Here is a 12,859-nt window from a genome sequence, read left to right as displayed (position 1 = left end):
AAGAAATTCTCTGTTGCATACTTGGAGAAACGTCCTTGTAAAGGTACAATATTCTCCTGTGCACACATACAATTCAAATTGCATAGATGCAACTTAAACATCAGTAATATTGTATCAATTTTGCTGTAGGGTTTTCCCTACACATATTAAGGGGTTAGAAGGGTTCCCCCTTCCTGTATAGCACCATACCCACTTGCCCATTCATACATACCACACGCATATCTGCCGAGCGCCATTACTTCTTATATACTAAAAACCTGAATGTAGTTGTCCTTGTAAAGGTGCCAATTTAAGATTTGATTCTCATGTGCTGTTGCACTGGCACTTGCAGGGGCCCCTACCTCGTCCGGCCCCCTGGAAAACCCAAGGGCGGAAGACCTTGCGGATCGAGGATTGGGCCTTAACCAGCGACGTGAAAGTATTCACGAACTTGCGTAATTCCTTAATGAAGGGCTCCCCGAAAAGACGCCCTTGGGCCATGGAGCTAGCCTCCGAATCGGCTAAATCCCCGAGCTTGGGGTCAACCTTGATAAGTATGCTCCTGCTCCTTTCCGTGGAAAGCGCGCAGTTGGCATTCCCGAGGAAGACCACCACGCGTTGGGCCCAGGCGGAGAGGGTCTCTGGAGAAATAAGGGACCCTGACTGTTTAGCTTCCTCGTCCATATCTAGAATCTTAGTAATGGGGCCGAGGATATCTAGGAGCTTGTCCTGACAAGCCAGCCAGGACCTATCGATACCCCTCTTGGGGTCTTTAACAAACTTTTGGAGAAAGGTGGCCATGCGCGGGTCAATCTCCGGGGTAGCCGCCACCTTTCCTTCCAATGTAGGACGGGGGCACTCCGCCCTCAGACAGCTCCTGGCTGTGGCCTCTAACGGCCGGCGGATCCTACTGGCCACATACTGGGCTACTTTCTCAGAGGGGGCGAGTCCGAGGACCGGGGGTGCAGGACATCATCGGGGTCGAGCATGTCCGAGCAAAGGTTCTGCGAGTCCGAAGGTGGGGCGGGGCGCCAGGGACGGGAAGGACCAGGCTCGTCATCCGCATCCGCTGTATCGCCGTCCCCCGGGGCGGTTGAAGGCACCTGTGCGGGCTTCTCACCAAAAACTCCTGCTTAAGGCGGGCGAAAGCATCCAAATCCACCCCGGAATCCCTAGGGTGCTTAGCCACTGGGGTCTGGGAGTCGGAGGGGGGTAATGCCGTAGCCGAACGAAGGAACAGGAAGGATATGGGAAGCCTTGGCCAATTGTGCACAAGCCTGCTCAATATGGTGAGACAGGCGATCCTCCAAGGGAGCCATGGCCTCCCCCCTAGATGGAATCGTCCACTGCGTTATAAAAATCATCATCCCACTGGAGGGACGTGTGGGGGTCCTCCTCCCACTGATCATCCTGGTAGGGCTCCTCCTGATACTCTTCCATTAGGGCAGGAAGCTGGGGCGCCACACAGGTAAGTGCGTAACTGGTGAGGGGTAGCCTCAACTGTTAGGGAAGGGCTGAGTGTCAGCCTAATGTATGTCGAGCTGTGCCCGCATGTATACTGGGCAGAAAACCATGGGACAATCGGCCCTGGTGCAGTAAGTCTAAAGAGCAGCCTGCCAGAAGAAACTGTCCCAATACAGACTCCTGAAGGAGCGTGACAAAAAAGACCTAAGCATACAGGCCCCCCAAGAAGGCAAACAACCAACCAGCAACACTGCCTAATGGCAGGTACAGACTCGCTGCATGCAAGCGTTCACGGGGGCGTAAATGAGCGAAACGCTGCCTAAAAGGCAGTTATACCGACCACAACAGGGCGTGCTGGCAGGCAAGGCTCTAGCTATCGTCCGCGTCTCGGTTCAGCAGTGTGGAATGCCGGAGACGCGGACGAACAAGAGGACGTGTTTGGGCGCCCTCTGGCGGCGGGAGGAAGGCACCGCGAGACCGCACCTCTAAGGTAACGGCCGTTGGGGAGTGTGAAGGCTCCCACGGCCGAGCGAAGGACCGAGTAGCGGTCACCTCGCCGAAACAGTGAAAAAACTGTGGAAATCAACAGCGAATGTAGGCTGAAGCCTAGCGCATATCTACAATAACGCTGAAATGGAAGGCAGGCCCAAGACAGGCCACCAAAACCGCGCGTAATTAAAATTCGGAGAACAAATGAAAGAGAACTCTGAAACAGCAAAGCACATGACCAACACTGCTAACAGCACTGCAAGTGATAGGAAAACACTGCACAGAAACCCACACAGCATGTATGAGAAAACAACAGCGACACATCTTGGCTGCAGCAGCGAAGAAAGAGGGAGAGTGAAGAGGGACAGAGGACTACATACTCCTAGGAGCCCCGCGATTGGTGCATTGCAAGAGGACTGTCTATCTTGAGACTCTCTATTGTTTTGTGTTTTATTCCCAATGGTTCATGGGAATAGTGGTTTGTTTGTTTATCTTTGAATGGCTGCTGTGAATAAAGTGGAGAAAGAAGAGTGTAGTCCTCGCCTCCGGTCCTGATATAGAATTGTGCACAGACAGTCTTTAGGGACTCTAAAAACATCTCATTGTCACGTGCTGTGAGTGACCAGATAAAAACCTCGAACGTCTTCTGCATTTTAGAGGCCCCAAATCTCACAAAAACCAAGCAGTTCTAGTTAAACAAGTGCAGAAAACGTTACTCAGACTGGATTCGAGGATACAATTCTGAGGCTGTATTGTCACCCTATGCCCCAGGGCAAAAACAGTTGAAGCTTTCGGCTTCTCAAATGAGGGCGTAGGCAGCGAGCTGGAACCAAAACATCAACTCACGAAGATTTGGTTTAGGGATCTAGCCAGTGTAGCGAAATGACATTTATTTCAGGGCAAAAGTGAGTCACCTAACAGGTGGGGGCAGAATGGTAGTCTCCTAGCAGGGTTCACTGTCAGTCAGGTTTTTTCAAGAAATTGACTTGCTGTAGGTTAATTTGAAGCATTTCAGGCCAGTAAGATTGGTGGAAACGTAGTATAGAAAGAGTGCTTTTTTGGGGGGGAATTGGAGAGTATTTGGGTATTATATTGTAAACCTGTATTTTTAAATTGTGTATTTTAAAGACAATTTATTAACATATGTCAAAATTTATTCTGTGACTAATTTGTGAGGGACAGCACATACCACCTACTGAAGCATTCCACAAACGTTTACTTCAGAGCCTCTTTGAACCAGGCTCAGGAAGTCACCAGCTGAAACATTTTGCTAATTCTGTGAGTAGGAAGCAGTACACCTTTTGAGTCTGCTCACCATTGCTGGTTTGCATTTTCCTCTTTCACTGCCCCTCCCTCCTTCCTCTTCAACACCTCTGCTTCCCTCTCCTATTTGTTGGCTACCCACCCCCTCCCTTTTGTCGGGTTCCCCACCCCCTTTTGTCAGGTCCCTCACCCCGCCTTTTGTCGGGTCCCTCACCCCCGCCTTTTGTCGGGTCCCTCACCCCCGCCTTTTGTCGGGTCCCTCACCCCCGCCTTTTGTCGGGTCCCTCACCCCCGCCTTTTGTCGGGTCCCTCACCCCCGCCTTTTGTCGGGTCCCTCACCCCCGCCTTTTGTCGGGTCCCTCACCCCCGCCTTTTGTCGGGTCCCTCACCCCCGCCTTTTGTCGGGTCCCTCACCCCCGCCTTTTGTCGGGTCCCTCACCCCCCCCTTTTGTCGGGTCCCTCACCCCCCCCTTTTGTCGGGTCCCTCACCCCCCCCCTTTTGTCGGGTCCCTCACCCCCCCCTTTTGTCGGGTCCCTCACCCCCCCCTTTTGTCGGGTCCCTCACCCCCCCCTTTTGTCGGGTCCCTCACCCCCCCCTTTTGTCGGGTCCCTCACCCCCCCCTTTTGTCGGGTCCCTCACCCCCCCCTTTTGTCGGGTCCCTCAACCCCGCCTTTTGTCGGGTCCCTCACCCCCGCCTTTTGTCGGGTCCCTCACCCCCGCCTTTTGTCGGGTCCCTCACCCCCGCCTTTTGTCGGGTCCCTCACCCCCGCCTTTTGTCGGGTCCCTCACCCCCGCCTTTTGTCGGGTCCCTCACCCCCCCTTTTGTCGGGTCCCTCACCCCCCCCTTTTGTCGGGTCCCTCACCCCCCCCTTTTGTCGGGTCCCTCACCCCCCCTTTTGTCGGGTCCCTCACCCCCCCTTTTGTCGGGTCCCTCACCCCCCCTTTTGTCGGGTCCGCCACCCCCCCTTTTGTCGGGTCCGCCACCCCCCCTTTTGTCGGGTCCGCCACCCCCCCTTTTGTCGGGTCCGCCACCCCCCCTTTTGTCGGGTCCGCCACCCCCCCTTTTGTCGGGTCCGCCACCCCCCCTTTTGTCGGGTCCGCCACCCCCCCTTTTGTCGGGTCCGCCACCCCCCCTTTTGTCGGGTCCGCCACCCCCCCTTTTGTCGGGTCCGCCACCCCCCCTTTTGTCGGGTCCGCCACCCCCCCTTTTGTCGGGTCCGCCGCCCCCCCTTTTGTCGGGTCCGCCGCCCCCCCTTTTGTCGGGTCCGCCGCCCCCCCTTTTGTCGGGTTCGCCGCCCCCCCTTTTGTCGGGTTCGCCGCCCCCCCTTTTGTCGGGTTCGCCGCCCCCCCTTTTGTCGGGTTCGCCGCCCCCCCTTTTGTCGGGTTCGCCGCCCCCCCTTTTGTCGGGTTCGCCGCCCCCCCTTTTGTCGGGTTCGCCGCCCCCCCTTTTGTCGGGTTCGCCGCCCCCCCTTTTGTCGGGTTCGCCGCCCCCCCTTTTGTCGGGTTCGCCGCCCCCCCTTTTGTCGGGTTCGCCGCCCCCCCTTTTGTCGGGTTTGCCGCCCCCCCTTTTGTCGGGTTTGCCGCCCCCCCTTTTGTCGGGTTTGCCGCCCCCCCTTTTGTCGGGTTTGCCGCCCCCCCTTTTGTCGGGTTTGCCGCCCCCCCTTTTGTCGGGTTTGCCGCCCCCCCCCTTTGTCGGGTTTGCCGCCCCCCCCCTTTTGTCGGGTTTGCCGCCCCCCCTTTTGTCGGGTTTGCCGCCCCCCCCTTTTGTCGGGTTTGCCGCCCCCCCCTTTTGTCGGGTTTGCCGCCCCCCCCTTTTGTCGGGTTTGCCGCCCCCCCTTTTGTCGGGTTTGCCGCCCCCCCCTTTTGTCGGGTTTGCCGCCCCCCCTTTTGTCGGGTTTGCCACCCCCCCCTTTTGTCGGGTTTGCCACCCCCCCCTTTTGTCGGGTTTGCCACCCCCCCCTTTTGTCGGGTTTGCCACCCCCCCCTTTTGTCGGGTTTGCCACCCCCCCCTTTGTCGGGTTTGCCACCCCCCCCTTTGTCGGGTTTGCCACCCCCCCCTTTGTCGGGTTTGCCACCCCCCCTTTGTCGGGTTTGCCGCCACCCCCCCCTTTTGTCGGGTTTGCCGCCACCCCCCCCTTTTGTCGGGTTTGCCGCCACCCCCCCCTTTTGTCGGGTTTGCCGCCACCCCCCCCTTTTGTCGGGTTTGCCGCCACCCCCCCCCTTTTGTCGGGTTTGCCGCCACCCCCCCCTTTTGTCGGGTTTGCCGCCACCCCCCCCTTTTGTCGGGTTTGCCGCCCCCCCCCCTTTTGTCGGGTTTGCCGCCCCCCCCCCTTTTGTCGGGTTTGCCGCCACCCCCCCCTTTTGTCGGGTTTGCCGCCACCCCCCCCTTTTGTCGGGTTTGCCGCCACCCCCCCTTTTGTCGGGTTTGCCGCCACCCCCCCCTTTTGTCGGGTTTGCCGCCACCCCCCCCTTTTGTCGGGTTTGCCGCCACCCCCCCCTTTTGTCGGGTTTGCCGCCACCCCCCCCTTTTGTCGGGTTTGCCGCCACCCCCCCCTTTTGTCGGGTTTGCCGCCACCCCCCCCTTTTGTCGGGTTTGCCGCCACCCCCCCCTTTTGTCGGGTTTGCCGCCACCCCCCCCTTTTGTCGGGTTTGCCGCCACCCCCCCCCTTTTGTCGGGTTTGCCGCCACCCCCCCCTTTTGTCGGGTTTGCCACCCCCATTTCCCCTTTTTGGTTTGGTTCCGCCAGCTCCCTCTTTTTGACGGGTCCCCCCCTTACTCCCCTTTTTGACGGGTCCCCTCATACTCTTTTTGACGGGTCTCTCCCCCCTCCCCTTTTTGTCTGGTTCCCGCTCCCCTTAGTTGTCCTCCTGCATCCCCTTTCTGGCTTTCCTTCTCCTGTTTTGCCCCCACTCCCTTTTTGGCTTTCTCCCTCCTTTTTTCCCCTTTTCCTTTCGGCCTTTCCCTTTGTGTCCCCCTCCCTTCCTTTATAGTTACCTCATCTGTCCCTGGAACATTTTAGTGGAGCAGCGGGTTACCCCCATGCATTCCTGTTGAAGATGAAAAGTCTGGAAGTTCGACAGTTTCACAGAATCCATAGCTACAGTCAGTGAGCCTAGTTAGTTGTGGTATTTTTTTTCTCAGTTTTAAAGAATGAGACCCTAAACTCATAAATATGGCGTTAATATTAGGGTGGTTTTGATGGTAGGAAGATGGCAGAATTCACTACTGAAACAGGTGTTCCTGCCCCTTACCCAAAAAAACCCACGCCCTGAAAGTCCTCGGCATTGGGTGGTTAGATAATTAAAACACCAAGTGCAGTAAAGAAGAAATCTGCACAGGGGAGCTGTTGTCACAGGTAAGTAAAAGAATGTGACTTATCTTGACCTCTCCTCTGATTATTCTTTTTATGTACGGTGTCCATCTTTGTTGTATTGTTCCTCTCCCTCCTGAGCTAACCCAGATGGAAAGCCCTCCACATATATCTTGTGCATACTAACAGCTTAACACTTGCACATTTAAATAGTCTTTAAATAAAGGCATTCTTTTAACCTTGCTTTGAAATTGGTCACCTTCATCACACCGTTTTGCACCTATGTTTGGAGAGCCATATGGGAAACCACCATATTCTCTGTGCTAATGCATGGTTGGAATGATGTAGGACAATTGTATTTTTTTTTAATTGATTGTGAAATTGTGAATTTGGTGCTTGTGAACAGGGTAAACATGAACTTTTCCTCTTCTCATGCACATTATCAGTTCGTCTCTAGCATAGACCAAAATCTGCCCTTTGATTCTCCACTAAAGAAAAGGCTCCCAACTTCACTCCAGCGTGCAGATTCTAACTCTTTCCTTTTCCACTGGAACATAGTTTTATTGTATTTTTCTTGCTTAGTAAGCAGTTCTCAGTCAGTGCTCCGGTCCTTACTGGATCTCTATCCATCAAATGCATGTGTTTCTTCTTTTCGTAGTGAACTTAATTAGGAAGCATCAGGGACAGAATCACTGCCATGGAACATTTTGTGTGTTACGGGAATTGGATAGTGGAGGTTTTCTTTCCCCATACCAAGACCTTGGGGAAGGGTTGACCATGGGTTAAGCTGGTAGTATTTGTCATATCATAGCAGATGGTGAAAAATAAATTTGTACATACTTTTTGTCTCTGGAACTTTGAATTGTGCAGTTCCAATGTAGATTTCAACTTCAGGAGTACAAGTATATGTGACCCTCCAGCATATGACATTTTTAGAGGTTCACATCTTTACAGATCTGGGGATGTTCTCTGAGCACTTTTCACAGAAGTAGACTCCGCGAATTAGCAACTACTCTCTCTGCCTGGGGCCATAATGGCAAGATCACAGTTAATTTCTGTTTCGTGTAAATTTTTTACTCAACTCTGCATGAATTACTGTTATTTATGGTGTAGATAGATATATTTTGTAATAGTTCTTTTATGTAGTTTGAATTGTTGAAGTTTTATTTCTTAAGGAGAAAGTTCAGTATTTCCTTACTCCAAATCTATATTTCTGAGGTTGTCTTGGTTTTATTTTTTCACTTTTAGTGTTTTTTTCCTATTGAATTGTGCACCAGCACTCTGATTTTTAATGTATTGGCTCTTCAAATGTTTTCCCAAATTTTTCTCAGAAAACTGAAGGTCCTGCCTCTGTAGTTATCAACTGTGTATAGCAGCTTTAACATACGAAGCTTGTGTATGAGTTATTCCTTGTCTAAAAGCATTGGCAATTAAGAATTAATCCTTTTGAGCTGTTGATCCCTTTACTATGGAGTGTAGATTACTCTTCCCTCTTTCTTTAGTTTCTGAGAGAAGCTAATTGGGAGCCATTGTAGCTTTGTTCACAGGTCATTCGGTCTTATTCTAGCAAGATTCCTTTGCATTTGTAGCATTTAAGAATGTGTATTTGGTAGTAGTTTTTAATTCTACATCCTATTCAAAAGAATGAACAAACACTAACTTTTGCTTCAAAAGTAGATAGATCAGATATGCAATATAACCTCTAACATGGGGTTGTGGTAGCGTACTCGAAGTCGAGAAAGTTCTTCACTACCTTAGTTAGATCATGCATGAGCTATATAAATGCAGCCACAATATAGTATGCAATTACAGAACTGAAAATGTCTCTTAGGTGAGTGACATTTTTATTAAAAAACGTATCAAGTTCAGTGTACATGTAAAGTTAAAGTTCAATCTCCGATAAATGGGAAGAAGGGCTTCAAAGTTAATGTCATTTCGGTCTACAGTTATTAGAAGAGTATTTAATATTTTGTTAAGCCATAGTCCCCGGAAATTCTAGTTGTCTGTTTCCATTCTCTCTTTTAAACTTGGCTTAATAGAAAGTCAGTTGTTTAACATGCTCTTGTGTAGTTCTCTTTGAATTTAATTAGTTTGTCAGGGATTCTGTGAAATGTCTAGCAGTCTTCTGCTTTTCAGGACCTTGGGTGATGGTTTTCCCTATTACTGACCATTGGCGCACAACTCGTATGCGTGGCACACTGGCTGCTGGCACTGTGCACATGAGAATTGGTTTAATTAGTTTATGGGTTATGCTCTGTAAGCACGCCCTCAGAACATTTTTGCACCTTTATAGTTATGGTATTTTACAGCATGATCTATGTGACAGTAACCCACATTTAAGAGCTTCCCCAAGAAAGTGTACATTAATTCAGTGAGTGCAGTAAGCCCTTTCCTTGTCTTTCTGGTTGTCTCAGAAGTTAACAATGTATCAGCCTGGTCCTTATTTTCCAGTCCGAGAAGGCCTTTGATTTCCCAAGTTGACACCAGGTGACAGTAGCAAATGACCAACACTTTGGTGCTTCATGGCACAGTTTATTTTCATACACTTACGCAAACTGAAGATGAATATTTATCCCAGTCAAAAACGGAGTTTAAAAATAAATGTATAGATGTTTTTTGAAAATGGGATTACTGTGCCTCTCCCCCTTTAAAAATAATTGTTAGCTGTAGGTGGCCTGGAATGTTTGGTCCTCTTACGTTGTTTGTCTGGAATTTTCAGCTTTTTTGGGGAAGTATCAAAAATATAACTCTTGACCTTCGAGCTATCCGCAGTGAACATCAGGATTGCATCAAATGTGCTGTCTTATAAGGGAAGAGCAGGCATTTGTGTACTGAGCTGAAGGAGCTATTTCTTCCATAGTCTCAAATTGGTGAAATTAAAACAGAAATCCGTAATCCACCTGAAGTGTTGAGCCGATCCTAAAAGGGGATAAACACTCAAAAAGTTGATAGCAACACCATACTTGCATCCTGGGAGTTTGAAAATTGACCCGCCGCCTACAGTCTCAAACTCAAGGAGACCAACCATGGCTGCTGTGCAAACCCAAGACATGAAGCTGTTTTGAACCTGATGTCCATATCCTTTTAACATTCACTCCTAGAGTGTTTGAAGAGTTCATTAAAGATCAGGCTAAAATTCAATCCAAAATCTGACCCAGCAAAGGTGCAGGGTGAAATGAGTATCTAAGATAATTTTTGTAGAACTCCTTCATAATGCTTCAGATTCTGTATTCTTTGACAAGTTACAAAGGAACTTAAGTATCACACTTGATATATTGGTTATTAAAACTTGTGGAAGCTTTGCTTATACCTATTGTCAACATCTTCTTTATTTTGTCTGCATTGGTGAGTGTAGCTGGCAAAGCCTACGAAGAAATACAAGGTTCCTAGGAACATATGTACAGTAAGGGAGGAACAGTAAATGGGCTCCCTAGAATTCTGCATTTACCTGGGAAGTGTTGATGCTTTAGATCTCTTTAGAAGAAATCATTTAATTTCCACCTTGAGCATCCAGTGGTAACTGTTGAGAACAATTTCCAAGTGCTTATGTGAACCATCAAACTCATTCATAAGCCTAAATGAGTTGCACATTACAAGCGTTTGGATAAAAAGGGGAATAACCTATCCTGCTTGTATTTTCTCTGTAAAGGAGGTGCAGTTGTCACAGGTTTTTAGAAAGTTTAGAAGCAGAAGGCTGCAGTTCAACACTTAGGTGCAAAACTTTCCCTTTGCAGCAAAAATCCTGAATGGATTCAGGTGCTCTACATGAGCATGCAAATCCACAAAGGAAAAAGAGATGCAAAACAGGTAATGGGTAAGTATCAGCTTCTTTAATAATGTATTGAGTTAATATCCTGTTTATCAGGAAGCCAGAAAGTCGATTCCCTTTGAACAAATAGCTTGGTGTATTTAGAAAGTGATCTATAAATGTGATTCCAGATCAACATTTGCCTCTTGCATCTGTAAAAACACAGTACAGCAAATGCACCAAAGCAGAACTCATTTTCCGTTTAAGTAATAACAAGTTGGAAGCATTTTGTTTCATTACAAACATAGCATCCAATTGTTCAATGAAAGCATGCTGTTTGCTTGCTGTGTTCAACTATCAGTGGGTTTAATTAACAGTCTGCTCTCATTATCTGTATTTGCCATGCTCCTGTCTCGGCCTTCTGAGGGGCCTTTTCTTCAGGTTCCTCCTTACTTTAAGCAGTGGATAATAAACAGCAGCTCCTCCAGCATGGATAGTCGATCGTAGGGGAAATTGGGCAGTCACTTCAAAATTGACAGCCAAGAATCAAAAAATTTGGATAAAGAACTTTGGCATCACAAGTCATTTTTATAAATATCATGATCTAAGACCAGGCAGATAGCCTCAGTTCTCTGTTGCTTTGGAGAATTTCTTGGAAGACAATCTTTGGATCAAAGCGCATGTTTCAGTGTAAAGTACTTGTGATTCCCTTTATTATGACTACTCTTTGCATCCCCCATTCATCCGTTTTACATGACTGGTGTGGACCAGGCATTGACGCTCCGCATGCCTGACGGTCTTTAAATGGTTTTTCCCCTCCTGCAGAATCATCTGTTACTCGGTAAAGTTTTATCTTCGATTCAGCGCAGCAGACCACAGCTCTTACTGTCTTAGTTTGTCATCCTCCTCTAGATTGTCCTCGGATTCTGAAAGTTAATATGAAAAACGTCTAGATGAACATGGACGGGAATTCAGTTTCCTCAGTATGGCTAATTTTTAAAGAATGGCTTTCTTTGCACTGTGGTGTGATGGCTATTCTGACTCACCTAGGACCTTGGTATTTCATTTTTCTACTGTAATATTTTATCCATATGTGGTTTTGTTTGGAGTCTGCAAATAAAATGTGAGCTCTTTGATACAGTAGTCCTGCTCAGGAGGCTCCTGTAGTTCTTGATTGATCAAAAGTCTCTTTTTAGCCTTTCTTAAATGCAGCTTAAGTGCTCTTCACTGAGTAGTGTTCAACATTTTCATGACTTATACCAGAAAATTAGCGAGATTCATGACTTCTCTGAACTGTTTCATTTTCCAAATAGGTGGTACTTCTCAGTGAGGAGTTCTGATTTTCATGGTAATCAAATACCCTATTTTCTTTTAGGTTCCCCTTCCCTTTTTTTTTTGCTGTATGTGAGCGGTCTTGTCGTACCCTTGACGCAAACGGTTATTTGGATACACCAAAATGTGCAGAGGACTGCAGTGGTGTCTAACTGATTGCTGCTGTTTCATATCGAAATCTCTAGCACATCAAGGACTTCTAAGATGGAAAAGGATGTCCAAAGGCTTTGTTTAGCTCCAGTACTAGTAATGTAGTCTTACTCTTGCTGAGAATTTAAAAGCAACTACTTGGAGGCGAGTGCATATTTCTGAAAGTGCCTCTTCGCTGCCTATGCAGGAGTTAGTTGAGAATCTGTTTTGATAGGATTCATTCTTTGGCAGCCCATCCCAGTAGCTTCTCACTACCTTGTCCACATCTTTGAATCTAGAACACCTCTTGGTGCAGTAGGAAGTGCCCCTTGGGTAACTTCTAAAATATTATATGAAATCCTCTTTTTCTGATTCTACCTACACTTTCAGACCGTGAAGTGATTAAAGTGTGACTGGAACATTGTAGATAGTGTTCTCGCCCTGCAAGTGTTTGGCTTCTTTATGGCATTACAGGGCTATAAAACATTTCTGTGCAAAGTGCTCCAAGGCCATCACTCTGTACCAGCCAGTTTTGTCAATCATGTGAATTTCTAGAAATTATCTCATTGCTGGAGAACTACTGTAGCAGGTGGGTAACCTTGTGCTGCCTTAGTTTATTCGGACTTCTAGTGTACGGCCTTCTCTTATGTTTAGGATGAAGTAGCTCAGATGGCAATATTATGGAATTTGATGTTTTCGGGTGACCCCTCTAGAGACGTGGCCTGAATTACAAAAACAATTTCAGTGTCTAGTGGAGAAACGCTGGAGATCTAAACAAAAATGTTTTTGTTGTTTTTCTCCACTGCCCTGTGGCTTCGCCTCGCAGGAAGCAGCCAGCCTTTTAAGTTTTTTCGTAATTTTTTTTTTTTTTTTTTTTAGCCTTAACTTTTATTTTTATTTCCTGCCCCTGGCTCTTCTCTTTTCTCTGCAGCAAACACAGGGATTGTGAACCACACCCACTCGAGGATGGGATCGATTATGAGCACGGGCATTGTGCAAGGTAATGTGGAAAGGAGGGTGCGTCTCTCTCGCAGCACAGAGGGTTGGGGTCGAGTGATTGGCATGCCATCAGAGCTCTGGTGTGGGAGTGGTATATAGGAAAGTGGAACTCTTGTGAGCATCCGTACCAGTGGCTGCAATAAGT

At 48.3% G+C, this 12,859-nt stretch overlaps 1 protein-coding gene across 5 annotated transcripts in view; it reads left to right on the top strand.

The window, feature by feature from the left end:
* CARM1 (coactivator associated arginine methyltransferase 1) overlaps positions 1-12,859 on the top strand; it is a 212,864-nt gene that overhangs the window by 187,980 nt on the left and 12,025 nt on the right. For 3 of the 5 annotated variants that reach the window (XM_085600660.1, XM_085600659.1, XM_085600661.1), the window contains exon 15: positions 12,647-12,715. The exons of the other annotated variants lie outside the window; for them this stretch is intronic. In XM_085600660.1, coding sequence (XP_085456786.1) covers positions 12,647-12,715 — 69 coding nt within the window. The remainder of the gene's footprint in view (positions 1-12,646; positions 12,716-12,859) is intronic. 5 annotated transcript variants of the gene reach the window in all.

Source organism: Triturus cristatus, chromosome 4_2, assembly GCF_964204655.1.
Source record: "Triturus cristatus chromosome 4_2, aTriCri1.1, whole genome shotgun sequence".
Taxonomy (NCBI): Eukaryota; Metazoa; Chordata; class Amphibia; order Caudata; family Salamandridae; genus Triturus; species Triturus cristatus.
This window is presented reverse-complemented; position numbering and strand designations above follow the sequence as displayed.